Source organism: Phyllobates terribilis, unplaced genomic scaffold, assembly GCF_046119375.1.
Source record: "Phyllobates terribilis strain yellow unplaced genomic scaffold, ASM4611937v1 Scaffold_8__6_contigs__length_399053987, whole genome shotgun sequence".
In the NCBI taxonomy this organism is placed as follows: domain Eukaryota; kingdom Metazoa; phylum Chordata; class Amphibia; order Anura; family Dendrobatidae; genus Phyllobates; species Phyllobates terribilis.
In genome coordinates this window covers 117,539,251-117,556,128 of record NW_027362768.1, presented here as the reverse complement: position 1 = coordinate 117,556,128, position 16,878 = coordinate 117,539,251, and the positions used below count along the sequence as shown (strand labels likewise).

The window sequence follows — 16,878 nt, the reverse complement described above, 5'->3', positions numbered from 1 at the left end:
CTCACCTCCCATGCCGGCGCCATTGCAGAGGTGTCGACATCGCATTACTGGCACTCATGTGAGGTTGTTATGTAATGTGGGCCATACACCCAATAAGTGCCATCCCTGCCTTAGATCATATATGTAATCAAAAAATAAGTGAGAGCCATGGATGGCTGCTCACTTCCTCTTGATTACTTATAGGTCTTGTGGCAGGGAAAGTGACGCCAACTTTGATTGGGCACAGGGATCACATAACATAACTTTACATGAGCCCCGGAACGCAAGTGCTGAAACTGTAGGACAGCGTCGGCACAGGAGGTAAGTATAGGTGTTTATATTTTAATAGGGGAAAATATTCAGATTGAGAAGGGGTTGTCCTAGTAGTGGACAAACTCTTTAATATAATGTTATCAAGACAGGTGTGTGCCTTTCCAAATCAAGTCCTATGAGTTTAATTAAACACAGCTGGACCCCAATGAAGGAGTAGAACCATCTCAAGGAGGATCACAAGGAAATCGACATCATGTGACTTAAATATGAGTGGCTGAGCAAAGGGTCTGAATACTTATGACCATGTGATATTTCAGATTTTCTTTTTTAATAAATTTGCAAAAATTTCTACATTTCTGTTTTTTTTTTTCAGTGAAGATGGGGTGCAGAGTGTACTTTAATGAGAAAAAAATGAACTTTTTAGAATTTACCAAATGGCTGCAATGAAACAAAGAGTAAAAAATGTAAAGGGGTCTGAATACTTTCCGTACCCACTGTTTAATTGTAGTTCACTACCTAATACAGGTTTTTATGGATCTCCTCTCTTTGCTGGATTTTTTCTTCCTTTTGGATCATTTTTTGGCTTAATGCAAGGTTCCGTGCAAGATGGATATCCTGCCCTGGGTGAGCTGAAGTTACATCTGTGTTTGCAATAAAATACATACTGATTGCAGTCTTCTTCAGTTTACAGTGCTGCTCTGGTCCTCTTCTCACTCACACATTCAGTATGTGGTCAGAATTTTATATCAGTATTTGTAAGCCAGAACCAGGAGTGGGAGAAAAATGCAGAAGTGGTGATGTGTTTCTATTATACTTTTCCTCTGATTGTTCCACTCCTGGTTTTGGCTTATAAATACTGATGCAAAATACTGAGCAAATACTAAATGTGTGAATGTGGCCTTATAATGTAAGTCTATGGAGCGTAATAATGAGGCTCCATAGGCCAACACTGTAAAAGCAACTTTCTGGACTTCGCTGGAAATAGGAGAAGAAGGCAGTTGGTAAGTATTTTATTGCATTTGTATTACACAACATATATTTAGACTGGTTTAGCAATTATAATATTTCTTGGAAGTGCTTCTTTAAGGAAGAATTGTCATTTGCTCAAAATAAATTTGAGTTAAATATGTTGTAAAAAAAATATCCCTGAGCTACCTTGATTCTACCGCTTTTTCTTTTACATTTGTTGCTTTTGGAGTGCAGAATGTGAAATTTCTGCTGACAGTACAATTGGACATTTCTTCAGTCTTTGTTATGATACTGGTATAGCACTGCTGGAATCCAGTGGCCAGAGGAGCACAAGCAGGAAACGGCAGGCAGTGGTAGAAGTTCTTGCAAGTAGCAGTAGGAGTTATAGCAACAATCCATAGAAAAGTGGGAACAGTCTGGGTAAGATAGTTCTCAGACCAAGTGGCTGGAGGCTGAACTAGTCTAAACAGCTAGACACAATACTCAAGCAATGAGTGAGGGATTCATTTGGTTTTAAGTAGGCCCAAACAGGAAACAAGATGGATTTCACAGGTTCAGAATATGCCATTTTAGTAAAGGACAATTGCAGAACACAACAGCAGTCATCAAGTGGTAATAGGTGCAATTATAGCATAATATCAAGGTGAACAATAGCAGCCACTAGTGGTAAAACTGTAGAAGGACAACAGGAATCCTGACAGTCTTCTCTTGGGGTGTGCACTTTCATTTCTACCTCTCTGATCCTGCTAATCACAGGTCATCAGCATCTGAGACAGTTAGTTCAGCTATCATTGACATCATCTTGGAGGGATGAAAGCACATACCTCCAAAGAAAAATCTGAAGCTTAACCCAGTTGGTCTGCAAACAGAGATTTCACATGTTGTGCTCCAAAAACATAAAAATGTGAATAGCTCTACAATGGAAAGATGCAGCACAAAATGAAGAAAGTGTCAGAATCACAGGGCCTTAGGCATTTTAACAAAGTATTTAACTCAAATTTTTAAGGAAGTGACTGGCACTTTTTAGATAAATTAAAAAAAAAAGATCTTGATTTTTTTTCATATCATTATTGATATTAAAAAGAAAAGGAGCAATAAACGGATTCATACTTTATTTGTTTGTATAAAGGTGATATCCAAGCCTGCTATAATCTGAGCAAAGGTCATCGTGAAGGGGGGAGGTGAGCTGAGACCATCATAAATTGTGAATTGTAGATACTGTGTATAGAGATGTTATCTGTCATTGCTTCGAAGGAAAGTGAGACTGCTAAAGAAGTAATCTGTATAGTATAAGAAGTGTTTATCTAGTCTAAGGCCAATTTGCTAGTTTGAGGTTATGTGCCCACGATGCAGAAATACTCAGGATTTTTTCCTGAGCGTTTCTGCATCTCCCTGGCAGAAAAAAAAAGCATGCGGATTGTACAATCGGATTGTACATGCGTTTTCCTGCCAGGGACATGCGGAATTGAAGCGTTCTTCACTTGCATTTCCGCATGCTGGTTGACAAGCGCTTTCCAAGCGATTTTAGCATCACTTGGAAAGTGCTTGTCAACTTGGTCACACTATATAAATCCATGCAAACAGCATGGATTTATATACTGTGACCCGAGAGAATGTCAAAAAATAAAAAAATGAATGTATACTTACCCTCCGATGGCCCCCGCAGTCTTGATTCCCTCTTTCCCGGCTGCCGGCAGCGGTAGAGTGAAGGACCTGCCGACGTCAGCGTCGCGTGACCCGTCACATGACTCTGACGTCAGCGCAGGTCCTTCATTCCATCGCGAACTGCTGCCAAGCAATGAGGAGCGCACCGCGGGCCGCCAGAAGGTAAGTATATATTTATTTTTTATTTTATTTTATTTTTTACAGTTTTCTATGGTACCAAGGTCCGGAGGAGAGTCTCCTTTCTCTAGACCTGGGTACCATCTGCACATTAGAATGCGCCAATTACGCAAGTACAGATGCAGTCTTGCGGAATTGGCACGTTCTATTGCAAGTCAATGGCGGCGAAGACGCAGCACTTCCGCAAAATAATTGGTAGTGCTGCGTTTTTTTCTGCAATGATAATCCACAGCGAAAATTTCCGCAGCATGTGCACAGCACATGCGGATTATCATTGGGGAACATGGCAGGCCTTCTACCATGCGTTTTTTAAGTGTTTCTGCAGTGTTTTTGCCGCTGCGGAAACGCTTAAAAAACGCATCGTGAGCACACAGCATGAAAAGTGCAATATTTCTGAATTTTATTATAAATAGAGGTAAGTGAAGGAAACGAAAACAATGAAATTACATTGAGCAGAAAAAAATTATTTAACCAATAGGTCATTTTCTGATGACACCTTCATTTTAAGGATACCTGACTGATATGCTATAATGGGGTATTCCAGCATAGAACAGAATAACTGTTTCTGTCAGTGGCAAAGACTGTGACTGTAATAGCAGAACACGTGCTCAAGTGCCATTCCTGCAGCTGGGGAGATGAGGACTGTGGTGTGAGATCTAACTTTATCATTATCACCTTCTCGGTGAATAGATGAAGTGCTTTAGGCTTGAATACGCCCTTTAATTTCAACTATTTCCTAATCCCTAGCACGCTGTTTTTTAAGACATACAAATTTTAGTCTCTGCTTAAAAAAAATACTCTACGGAATCAGTTTTATTCCAAATAATACAAAAAACCCATAGCTAATAAAGGGAAGATGTTTATTTATCAAGAGCAGCCAGCTTTGTTTTTACTTCCGAGATAGTAATAGTCAGTATATTTCTATGTTTTTTAGTGAAACAATGAGACATTGTAACCATGCGTGTCATGTAGAGAAGCATTCGATGAAACATTTTCTATGCTAATTAATCCCAATTTATTTTGCGAATCTGTTTCACTTTTGACTTAAATTTGTCACGTCTAGTGGGCTGTTGGGCAAACTTATGTTTCTTGATTGTAAGATAATATTAGTAGAATGTGCCTGTACTTTTTATAGTGGGTGAACAATTGTTTTTATTGTCTTGCTACCAGTTTCATCAAACATAATAAAGGGCAGAGTGACATTAACATTGCAGTTTGCCATGAATATTACTATTTTTTTGTTTACTTTACATTGACTACACTAGCAGTCTACTTTAGATACTTCACCTGTGAGAGACAGAATCTAAAAAAAATCCAAAAAATCACATTATATGATTTTTACATAATTAATTAGCATTTTATTTCATGAAATAAGTATTTGATCACCTACCAACCAGCAAGAATTCTGGCTCTCACAGACCTGTTAGTTTTTTCTTTAAGATGCCCTCCTACACTGCACTTATTACCTGTTTTAATTACACCTGTTTGAACTCATTACCTGTATAAAATACCCCTGTCCACACACTCAATCAATCACACTCCAACCTCTCCACCGTGCCCAAGAACAAATGAGCTGTCTAAGGACACCAGGGACAAAATTGTAGACCTGCACAAGGCTGGAATGAGCTACAAGACAATAGGCAAGTAGCTTGGTTAGAAGGCAACAACTGTTGGCACAATTATTAGAAAATGGAAGAAATACAAGATGACTGTCAATCTTCCTCAGTCTGGGGCTCCATGCAAAATCTTGCCACGTGGGATAAGGATGATTCTGAGAAAGGTCAGAAAACAGCCCAGAACTACATGGGAGGACCTAGTCAAGGACATGGTTAATATTCTTTTTAGATTCTGTCTCTCGCAGTTGAAGTGTACCTACGATAAAAATTACTGACCTAAAAACCCTATGCAAATATACAGTGGGGAAAATAAGTATTAGATACAATGCAGATTTTGCAAGTTTTCCCACCTACAAAGAATGAAGTCTTTGTAGGTGGGAAAACTTGCAAAATCGGCATTTTATCAAATACTTATTTTCCCCACTGTATATTTGTATAGGATTTGTTTAGTGGTGTAGGAACATGCAGCAAACTGCAATTTCCTATACAATTAAAGATTTTGCAAAGAAAAGTATACCATGAAGTATACATTTCTTTACAATGGGTCTCTAGGGTAGAATGAAGCCTCATCATCAATCATGACAGTGGCCACCATCGGGCACATATCACTTGAGCGTATGCATTCGATAATGGCCCCAAATGTAGTGTATACCCTATCATTTACATGCTGGGAAACACGAGAAGTTGAAATTCATATTAAAACCACAAATAGACACAGAGCATAAATATCACCTTACAGAGTATCACAAAATAATCTTGTTTTTTTTTTTAAAAAGCCGATCATCCCTATATGAATATCTCAAGAAATATGGTGACAAAAGAAAAGGAAATTGAGGATAAATCTGCATGTACAACTGATATCTAAATTATATGCTGTTTTGTAGGTAACTGTTTAGAACAATATATAAAAGGTTACATCTCCAGCGGTGTTGTAGCCCCGGCCGGGTAGTGCATATCCACCCCCTATTGATTTGAATAGGCAGCGGATGAAGTGTAACCGGTCACAGCAACTATACAGTTGACAGAGCTGTGCTGCTCCATAACTAACCCATTCTTGCTGCTGCCGACACCTGGAACAGCTGATAGATGGAGGTGCCAAGTGTTGCAACAACCTGGATCAGACATTGGTGACCTATCCTGAGGATAGGTCATCAATGTTAAAGTCCTGGGCAACTCCTTTAACTCAAGATTTATGTTTTTGTGTCTGGACAGTGAAAGATCTCAAAGCAAATAAGGCATATTTTATAAACATTGAATCAATTTAATACAAATTAAATTTCCTGGATAAACTTAAGAGAATCTGCAAATTCTAATATTTGCAGATTTACTCATCCTTGCTGACTAGTGTTGAGCGATACCTTCCGATATCAGGAAATATCGTATCGGATTGGATCGGACCGATACTCAAAAAGTATCGGATATCGCCGATTCCGATACCGGAAACCAATGCAAGTCAATGGGATACTAATATCGGAATGAAAATAAACCCTTTCTTTCCTTGTAGGTTAATTCTACATGAAGTAAAACAACTAAGAATAATGTAGAATGTATTATGCGAAAAGCCGGCAATTCATCAGCGCATACACCGGTCCCCGACAATTTACAACAGAAAGAATAGAGCTTCACACATAGATTAGATAGATAGAAACATGTCAGTCACATATATATGAAGTACAGTGACAGTGTTGCTTACTGTACTTGTCATTTAGTGTAAAGGATTTATTAAAAAAAATAATAGTGTTTTCATGCACCGTCTCTTTAAAAAAGCCGGCCGGCTATTCAGCAGCGGTACCCGACAATTTATAACAGACAAAATAGAGCTTCACACATAGATTAGATAGATAGAAACATGTCAGTCACATATATATGAAGTACAGTGACAGTGTTGGTTACTGTACTTGTCATTTAGTGTAAAGGATTTATTTAAAAAATTAATAGTGTTTTCATGCACCGTCTCTTTAAAAAAGCCGGCCGGCAATTCAGCATCTGTACCCGACAATTTAGAATAGAAGGAATAGTGAATCATACATAGATTAGATAGATAGAAACATGTCAGTCACATATATATGAAGTACAGTGACAGTGTTGATTACTGTACTTGTCATTTAGTGTTAAAATAAAGGATTTATTTAAAAAAAAATTGGCGTGGGGTTCCCCTTAATTTTAGTCTCCAGCGGAGGTTAAGCAGACAGCTGGGGCAGATGTTTGAAGCCTGGGAAGGGGTTAATACCCACGGAGCTTCCCAGGCTACTAATATCAGCCCCCAGCTGAATACCTAGCCTTTACTAGCTATTAAAATGGGGGACCCCCCCCCCAAAAAAAAATGACGTGGGGTCCCCCCTAATTTAATAGCTAGCAAAGGCTAGGCAGACAGCTGGGGGCTGATATTAATAGCCCAGGAAGGGTGCCATGAATATTGGCCCCCTCCCAGGCTAGAAACACCAGCCGTCAGCCGCCCCAGAAATGGCGCATCCATAGGATGCGCCAATTCTGGCACTTAGCCTCGCTCTTCCACGCTGCCCTGGTGCGGTGGCAGGGGGTAATAGGGCTGGGGTTGATGTCAGCTTATAATGCCAGCTGACATCAAGCCCAGGTTAGTAATGGAGAGGCATCTATAAGACACCCCCATTACTAACCCCATAGTGAAAGTTAAAAAAAAAACACAACACCCAGAATAAAGTCCTTTAATTGAAATAAACACACAATTCTTTATTGTTCTAAATTAAACCATACTTACCATCACGCCCATTCCAGCTGAAGCCAACGATCCCCTGCAATAAAAGAAAAATAATAAAGCAACCTCATCCTTACCTTTCCATGGTTCCCACGATGGCTCCAGCTCTGCTACATCGAGATGACAGGCTGGACCGCAGCAGAACGCTGCCATCCAGCCTGTCATCCCGCGGACACTGAGAAGCGCAGGAATGCTTCCGCTCCTCAGCGTCTCTCTGTGACGGCATCCAGATGAGCCGACAATGAACTCGGCTCACCTCATGCACGTCACTGACAGCGTGGGAGAATTCTCCTGCACTCAGCGCTTCAGCGTGAGAATTTTCCCACGCTGTCAGTGACGTGCATGAGGTGAGGTCATGTCCAATGAACTCAGCTCACCTCATGCACGTCACTGACAGCGTGGGAGAATTCTCACGCTGAAGCGCTGAGTGCAGGAGAATTCTCCCACGCTGTCAGTGACGTGCATGAGGTGAGCCGAGTTCATTGTCGGCTCATCTGGATGCCGTCACAGAGAGACGCTGAGGAGCGGAAGCATTCCTGCGCTTCTCAGTGTCCGCGGGATGACAGGCTGGATGGCAGCGTTCTGCTGCGGTCCAGCCTGTCATCTCGATGTAGCAGAGCTGGAGCCATCGTGGGAACCATGGAAAGGTAAGGATGAGGTTGCTTTATTATTTTACTTTTATTGCAGGAGATCGTTGGCTTCAGCTGGAATGGGCGTGACGGTAAGTATGGTTTAATTTAGAACAATAAAGAATTGTGTCTTTATTTCAATTAAAGGACTTTATTCTGGGTGTTGTGTTTTTTTAAAATACTTTACTAGAAATTCATGGTGGTCATGTCTAATATTGGCGTGACCCCATGAATTTCGGGCTTAGGGCCAGCTGATAATGCCAAGCTGGCCTTAACCCCTTTATTACCCAGTGAGCCACTGCACCAGGGCCCTGGATGAGTTGGGTACAGCGCCAGAAGATGGCGGTTCTATGAACGCGCCATTTTCCGGGTCGGCTGCGGACTGCAATTTGCAGCGGGTGGGGCCCAGAAAGCTTTGGCCTCCCTGCGCTGCGGATTCCAGCCCCCAGCTGCCTAGTTGTACCTGGCTGGACACAAAAATAGGGCAAAGCCCCACATATTTTTTTTTTAAATTATTTCATGAAATTCATGAAATAATTAAGAAAAAAAGGCTTCCCTATATTGTTGTGTCCGGCCAGGTACAAATAGGCAGCTGGTGGTTGGGGGCAGCCCGTTCCTGCCTGCTGTACCTGGCTGGACACAAATATAGGGCGAAGCCCCACATCAATTTTTTTTTAATTATTTCATGAATTTCCTGAAATAATTAAAAAAAAATTGATGTGGGGCTTCGCATTATATTTGTGTCCAGCCAGGTACAGCAGGCAGGAACGGGCTGCCCCCAACCACCAGATGCCTATTTGTACCTGGCCGGACACAACAATATAGGGAAGCCCTTTTTTTCTTTATTATTTCATGAATTTCATGAAATAATTAAAAAAAAAAATACGTGGGGCTTCTCCCTATTTTTGTGTCCAGCCAGGTACAACTAGGCAGCTGGGGGATGGAATCTGCAGTGCAGGGAGACCCAAGCTTTCTGGGCCCCCCCCCGCTGCAAATTGCAGTCCGCAGCCACCCCGGAAAATGGCGCGTTCATAGAAGCTGGATGCTGTACCTGGCTGGCATACAAAAATATGGCAAAGCCCACGTCAAAATTTTTGGGAAAAATTAATTAAAAAATAAATAATAATTTAGGGACTGCATCTTTATTAACTCCTCAAATGTCATTTAGTGCTAAAATAAAGGATTTATTTAAAAAATAAATTGGCGTGGGATCCCCCAAAATTTTAGTCTCTAGCGGAGGTTAAGCAGACGGCTGGGGCAGATGTTTGAAGCCTGGGAAGGGGGTAATACCCACGGATCTTCCCAGACTACTAATATCAGCCCCCAGCTGAATACCTAGCCTTTACTAGCTATTAAAATGGGGGACCCCCCCCAAAAAATGACGTGGGGTCCCCCCTATTTTAATAGCTAGCAAAGGCTAGGCAGACAGCTGGGGGCTGATATTAATAGCCCAGGAAGGGTGCCATGAATATTGGCCCCCTCCCAGGCTAGAAACACCAGCCGTCAGCCGCCCCAGAAATAGTGCATCCATAGGATGCGCCAACTCTGGCACTTAGCCTCGCTCTTCCACGCTGCCCTGGTGCGGTGGCAGGGGGTAATAGGGCTGGGGTTCATGTCAGCGCCAGCTGCCATGAAGCCCAGGTTAGTAATGATGGGCGTCTATAAGACACCCCCATTACTAACCTACAAAGTGTTAAAAAGAAAAAACACACTACACCCAGAAAAAAATAATTTATTTGAAATAAAACACTGAGGTCACCGGAGTGCATTTAGTCAGCGCAGCTCCGGAGACCTCCTTTACGGCACTGCTGTACCGTGGGAATTTCTCACGATACAGCGGGGCCGTAAAGCAGCTAACCGGAGCATCGCTGCCTGAACTCCGGTGAACCCGCTTATGCAATGACGGGGCTGCTTTACGGCCCCATCATTCTAGCGGCGGCAGCGGTTCAGAGCGGTCACATTCTATGTGGCTGCTCTGAACTGGAGATCTTCGTGGGACACTCGTGGACTACTACGGAGGGGTAAGGATAAGGCTGTGGTTTATTACTTTATATTTTATTACAGGAGATCGATGGCTTCGGGGAATTAGGTGTCTAGGTGAGTATAGGTGTAGTTTTTTATTTTTTACTTTATTTTAGGTGGCGATCGTCGGGGACAGGTAATGTATGAACTAATTTATTGTAGGTAACCACTGGCCACCAATGACATGTATTTAAAATTTATTGGGGACACAGTAGGGCAATTTATATAGCAGGATCAGGCTGATGGGAACTACTGCTCCCATCGAGCTGATCCTGCTGGCACGAGCGGACGGGGGACAGACATAGGCCGATGGGAGTAGTAGTGTCACATCGGCCTATGTCTGCCTGCACGCACACACCCGCACACATCGCACAGACACCGCGCACACTCGCAGACATCGCACAGACACCGCACACACCCGCACACATCGCACAGACACCGCGCAAAACCGCAGACATCGCACACACCCGCAGACATCGCACAGACACCGCACACACCCGCACAGACACCGCACACACCCGCAGACATCGCACACATCGCAAAGACACCCCACACACCCGCACACATCGCACAGACACCGCACACACCCCCAGACATCGCACAGACACCGCGCACACCCGCAGACATTGCACAGACACCGCGCACACCCGCAGACATTGCACAGACACCGCACACACCCACACACATCGCACAGACACCCCGCACACATCGCACAGACACCCACACACACCAATCATGACGGGTCTGGGAGGTGTGGCTGACCTGTGCGACCGTGGGAAAGTTCATGTGAGTTCATGCAGTCAAGCATGAACTCACATGAACCCTCCGAGGGCACCGCGGCTACTTCAAATGAACAGCTGATCAGCATCACCTGATACCTCAGCTGTTCATTTGAAATAACCGGCGGGAAAGTGCAGCACAGAACGGGAAAGCCGGCGGTGAAGTCTTTTCACTGCCGGCTTCCCCGCCAGGGTCCTTCGCTCCCCGCTCCTTGGTGCTGCACTCTCCGCCCGGTCCTAACTTACGATCGGGATGAGAGGTGGCGAGGGGAGCGGAGGATCGGGGTGGGAGGCTGCGGGGAAGCAGTATGGGGCTGTGTGATTGTTTAAAAGCCGGCGGCTTTTTACCACCCGCCGGCTTTTAAACAATCAGGAGAATTCTCCCACGCTGGGATGGCATTCTGATGACAGGCTGGATCTCAGCTGAGCGCTGCCATCCAGCTTGTCATCCTTCAGAGACACTGCAGAGCGCAGGCATTATGGGAACTTCCGATTCCGGTATTCGATATTGTAAAAGTATCGGAATTAAGTATCGGAATTCCGATACCGCGAATATCGGCCGATACCCGATATTTCAGTATCGGAATGCTCAACACTATTGCTGACATGTCTTCTATAAATTCTTGATCATATTCCTGACAACAGTAATGCTACTCGATACAGAAGTGTTAAAAAATAAAACATGACATCTTGAAAAATTCTAAACTCCATGTGTGACCTCTCAGCCGAGTATTGAAACCTTTATGACTGGTTGAAGAATTTGTCACCATGATACAGTAGAAAGAAGTCTGCTGTAGAAACGTAGGGAAAACACATAGAATTAAAAATATCAAATCCCCAGTGTGTTTTTTTTACTGATCTTTTGTGTAAACGTAGAAAAAAAATAGAGAAGTCATTAGAATTTTATATTTTATAATTTTAAGATTAAATTTACCTCTTCAGGAACAGCTCGGATGTTAGTGAATCCTTTTCTAAAAACCACAAATACTCTGCGGGCACCACAACGCAATGCCGAGGTTGCACAGTCAAAAGCGGTGTCTCCAGCTCCAAGTACAATAACAGTTCCCTTTATGGACGGCAGTGAAGAGTGACAGGCACACATCCCTGAATAATGAAAAGGGGAGGGAAAGCGTTTTCAAGTAGCGAAACCATTTTGCATGTCAACTCAAAAAGATACATGTACTTAAAGCAGTGTAAAATTGCATCTTGCAGTTGCCGAGCATACAGTGTCACTATCAAATTATTCTGCATCACTGAGAGACAGGTCTAATCCCATATCCTAAAATGTGCTCATATACTTTATTTCATTGTCATCACTCATACTTTCACCACTTTTATTTTTCACTTAACTCATGGGATTAGAAAGTTTCTAAGTTATGGATCAAATAAGCTTTCCAATGACTTTGTCTTAGACAATGGTGCACTGAATGTGGTTCACGCTAATGCAATTTCATATACATTTTTTTGTGCAGCATATGCAGTATATTTTTCCTTTTTCAGAGTTTTACTAGTTAAAAATAAGCTCGGCCTGCAAAGAAAATTTTTGTTACAAAACCAATTGATTTTAAAGGGATTGTCCACTACTAGGACAACCCCTTCTTAAACTAAATGTTCAGCCCTGATAAAATAAAAAAAAACCTATACTCACCTCCCTTGCCGGCTCCGTTCCAGTGAGGTCGGCACTTGTGATCCCGGGGCTGTGGAATGACACGTGATGCCCAGCGCCCAATCAATGCTGGCGTCACTGTCCCCACCTTCGGACAATCTGAACATGAAGAGGACGTCTGGGATCAGCTGGAGACTCGGCTTCATGTTCAGTTTGTCTGAAGGTGGCTACAGTGATGCCAGGGCTGATTGGGCGTCGGGTATCACGTGTCATTCCACCACATCACAGCCTAAGACCGCGAGTGTTGACACAGCTGGAATGGATCTGGCATGGGAGGTGACTATAGGTGTTTTTATTTTAACAGGGCAGAACATTTAGTTTAAGAAGGGGTTGTCCTAGTAGTGGACAACCACTTTAACTGTGGAGTGACAGCACAGTGTATTAAATTGTATACAGATTTGTCATTAGACGAATATTTGCTGCACTAAAATAATTATTTTGAAATTCAGATACATCTGATTGAAAGTTACAATTAATCAGTGGCACCACAAAAACGACAAGTGTATCCCATGTTGCTATTCTTATTTAAAGGTATTCTAAATGAAAAAGTTACAAATCAGGCAAATTTACTAATCCTGTCTAATTATACGTGACATTTTTTTCCCAAATCTATTTTACTTAACCACCTATTAGCTTATTTTGCTACCAAAAAATTGGTGAAAATTTAGTGCAAGGTGTTGGATTTTGCCCTCATCTCACCTTCCCAGTCATACTATACCCTTTCAGATAGGTTGCGCCCCATGTCAAGCAAGTCAGAAGTGTTAAAATAGCGAATTAATTTGCTCCAAAGCAATTACTTTAGTTTTTTTGTACAGGTCCTCCAGAATTCTTGCACATTTTGCTTGCTAAATCTCAGTAGAATAGATTATTGGTTTTTTAAAACATGAGAGATAGAAATTACACACGAAAGCTGGAAGTAAAGATCTTTCCTTCTCTGAAAATTTATAAAGAAAATCCATTAAATGTAAACATTACAAAAATATATAAAAAAATTCCTTAAAGAGGTTGCCATTTCAGAAAATGTTCTTCCAGCCAATGCCATAAACCAGGATCTGTGTCAGAGACTCGCTGGTGGACAAAGTAAGGTGAGTAGAGTGAGGTTTGTTGTTTTTTAACAAAATGCAGCCAGTGAAGAACAATGTCTGAAAGGGGACAACCCAACTTTTCAAAGGTGGTACAGCATTGCTTGGACAGCCTGTCCAAAAACAAAATGGGAAGCACACCATTGGGATAAAGAAGGTTGCTAAAACTATGTTCCCACAGCTCAAAAACAATGGATTTTGATATATGAGATTTTAAAAAACATCAGGCTCATGCTGCAAAATATATTGGATGTAGGTGCTTCTCACTTTTTTCACAATGATATCCACAGAGGGAAATACTGCTGCAAGTATTGCTGTGAGACTCCCAGTGGTCCACTCTGTGAGACCTCCAGTGGTCCACTCTGTGAAAAAGTAGATTAAGAGATCTACAACTCAGATACCAGAATCAGTTGCTATGACTCAAGTTACAGACTTTGACTCACTAGAGATGATCGAATATTAGCAAAATCTAAATTTACCCAAAATAGTAGATCTCTCCAGACCCCAGAGCATAATAAACACAGGATGTTAAAAAAAGAAATTAATACTCCCCTCACTGCTCTTCTGTTCCACTGCTTATCTGTCTCCACTGGCCCCAAAGCCCACCATATGGTATTCCATGCCTTTTCTTTTGCCTTCTCCATAGTATGCATCCTCTTTGGCCTGCTTTACTCTATGCATGTCTTCCAGCACCAACTAGGCTTCTGATATCACTGCATTCTATGCCGTTGTAAGGGGGATGACCGGGGTGTATGTGCTTTCAGAGCAAGGGATCCAGAACTGCCGGGGCCATACCTCCTGTTGCAAGGGGAAGACAGACAGTGAGCACAGGTGTCATGTGACTGGGAAGTTGGGGGGGTGTCCAGAGACAGAGCTGGGAAGTCAGGTGACGGAGGGACTCCTGGTGTGACTGGAGAGAGGAAGAGACGAGGATGTTTTGCGCGGGAAAGCGGAGCTGAGTCCTGCGCAGGAGAACAGTGTGAGAGGGTCCAGGCTCCTGGCTTGAGTACTGGGAGCAGGAGTCGGGTGCAGTGGACCGGAGGAGTCAAGCCGACTAGAGACAAGGGACGCAGGGTCCGTGGAGCCGGGGCACGTGAGGTGCCGTGTTATGGACTAGGGGCTCAGCCGGAGACCAGAGACCGGAGACCGCCTGCTGCCGCCAGAAGACGGAGCATTGTCTGGGCGGGGAAGCCTGAAGAAATCAACACCTGCATCCGCTTGTGACTGCCTTGTGAGGAGCCAGAGTCAGCTAAGTGTACAAACTGACGTTTACAACCGGTTCGGCTCTGCTACATCTTGTCAGACTGTGAACTGTTAGTTATAGACTTTCACCTGCTATTTTCCTTGTTTTCACCCCATATTTTCCTTGTTGCTCCCTGCGTGGAGATTGACCTTGTTCTTATAACCCCCCCCTGTTTATTAACCCCATATTGGCTGCTCTGTGTTTCTGTGTCACTGCATCTAAAGTACCCGTGTTACATTTGGCGTAGTCGGCAGGATGCAGTCGTTAGACACAGACACTGCAGAGCAGCCCATCCTGGGTGCTCCTAAACCTAGCTTGCCGCTGGGGGCCATGCTCCGCAATCTCCCAAAGTTCACCGTGGACAATATGATGCTGTAGGACTGGGTTGAGAGAGTTAGGAGTATGTTACGTATGCATCCAATGACCCCAGCTATGCAAGCCGAAATAGCCTTACTGGCCCTAGACAGCGATGCTCGACAATCCGTGATGTACCGCCCTCCCCATGACCGGGATACTGTAGAAAAAGTAGTGCGGATACTGGAGGAGATGCATGGGGATCCCACCAATGTAGAAGAGCTGAGGATCCGGCTGTTTCACCAAGTGCAGCAGAAGGGGTAGACTGTGACGCAGTATGTTAATGCCTTACAGAGGGTGCATGCCTATATCACTAGAAAAGACGACATGGGGAATTTGGGAATGGGCCCCCCTGACGTGATCTTGAGGGACCAGTTTGTGGCAGGCCTCAGGAATGTGCAGCTGAAGCAGGCCTTGCGGGAGCGCCTGCGTGCCAACGCACGTATGACTTTTCTAGAAGTGGGGGCAGAGGCACGTGTGAGAGAGCAGGAGATGGGGGTGACGGCCCTGGCAGGGATGGTCCGGAGTAATGAGGTACCCACCCCACCTGCAGCTGAACTGAAATGGGCTCAAGAGATGCGGAAGGAGATACGGGAGATGTGGGATGAATGGTCCAGTCTCAAGAAGACCCCTGCACCAACACCAGAGATAGCGCAGCCTGAATGGGGACCAATAATTAGACTCACGGCAGCTAATCAATTACCCAACCCAGTCGCAGGGGTGGTGTGGATGAAGATTCGAGTATGTGGAAAAGATGTGGGGAAAAAAGGAGTGGTCTTAGTCGCAGGGGGAACCGGAAGTGGACCCCCGGTGACCCTCGGAATGAATGTGTTGAAAGAGATCGGGCAAATCCTGATTAGTGAGCCGAGGGAGATTCCTCTAGACCAGTGGGACCCACGAACCCCCCAAAGAGGGTCTTTCAACAACTAATCCGAGCTGCCCAGGCTCAGGAGACGTAGAGTGAAGGGAAAAATATTGGGAAAAATAATAGTGCCAGCAGCTACGGCGCTCACCTTACCGCACGGACAAACTGTACTCACATTACCCGCATGGGCATGCACACCTCTTGAGGGAGTCGAAGTTCAGATAGAACCAACATCGATGACAAAGTACCTCCCAGACTCTTGATGGCTCGGACACTGGCCACCGTCCAGGGTGGCAATGTTATACTGCGGTGTGTTAATCTGGGCGAAGATGATCTCACACTCCCTCCCAGGGTGGAAATAGCCCAGATTCTGGGAATGCCAGAGAAGTTGGTGCGACCTGATGTGGTACAGCTGTCAGCTGTACGAGGAGACCCCTGGACTCTGGCGGTCACCGTGCCGCTGGAACCCCACCGGGCTAGTGCGAAGGGGATACGAAGAATCCAAGAATGAATGCGGGCTGAATTGATGGACTTACACCTCGACAGGTGCAGCAGGCTGAGGAGGTACTGGAGCAGTACTAGGAAGTCTTTGCTCGCCATGAGGATGATTTTGGTTGCATCGGAGCCATTACCCACGAGATTCCCCTGGGGAGTGCTGCCCCAGTGTGGGAGAGATACCGGCAGATACCTCCCCAGATGTATAAAGAGGTTAAGGAGATGCTAGCCCATATGTTACAGAATGATGTGATACGGGAGAGTCAGAGTCTGTGGGCAGCCCTGATTGTCCTGGTCCGGAAGAAAGATGGGACCCTGCGGTTCTGTGTG

General features: G+C 44.1%; 1 protein-coding gene across 1 annotated transcript in view; it reads right to left on the bottom strand.

Moving 5' to 3' along the window:
- The window catches only part of DPYD (dihydropyrimidine dehydrogenase), a 2,479,659-nt gene that overhangs the window by 1,264,639 nt on the left and 1,198,142 nt on the right, over positions 1–16,878 (bottom strand). Inside the window, exon 10 of the mRNA XM_073643235.1 lies at positions 11,778–11,947. Coding sequence (XP_073499336.1) covers positions 11,778–11,947 — 170 coding nt within the window. The remainder of the gene's footprint in view (positions 1–11,777; positions 11,948–16,878) is intronic.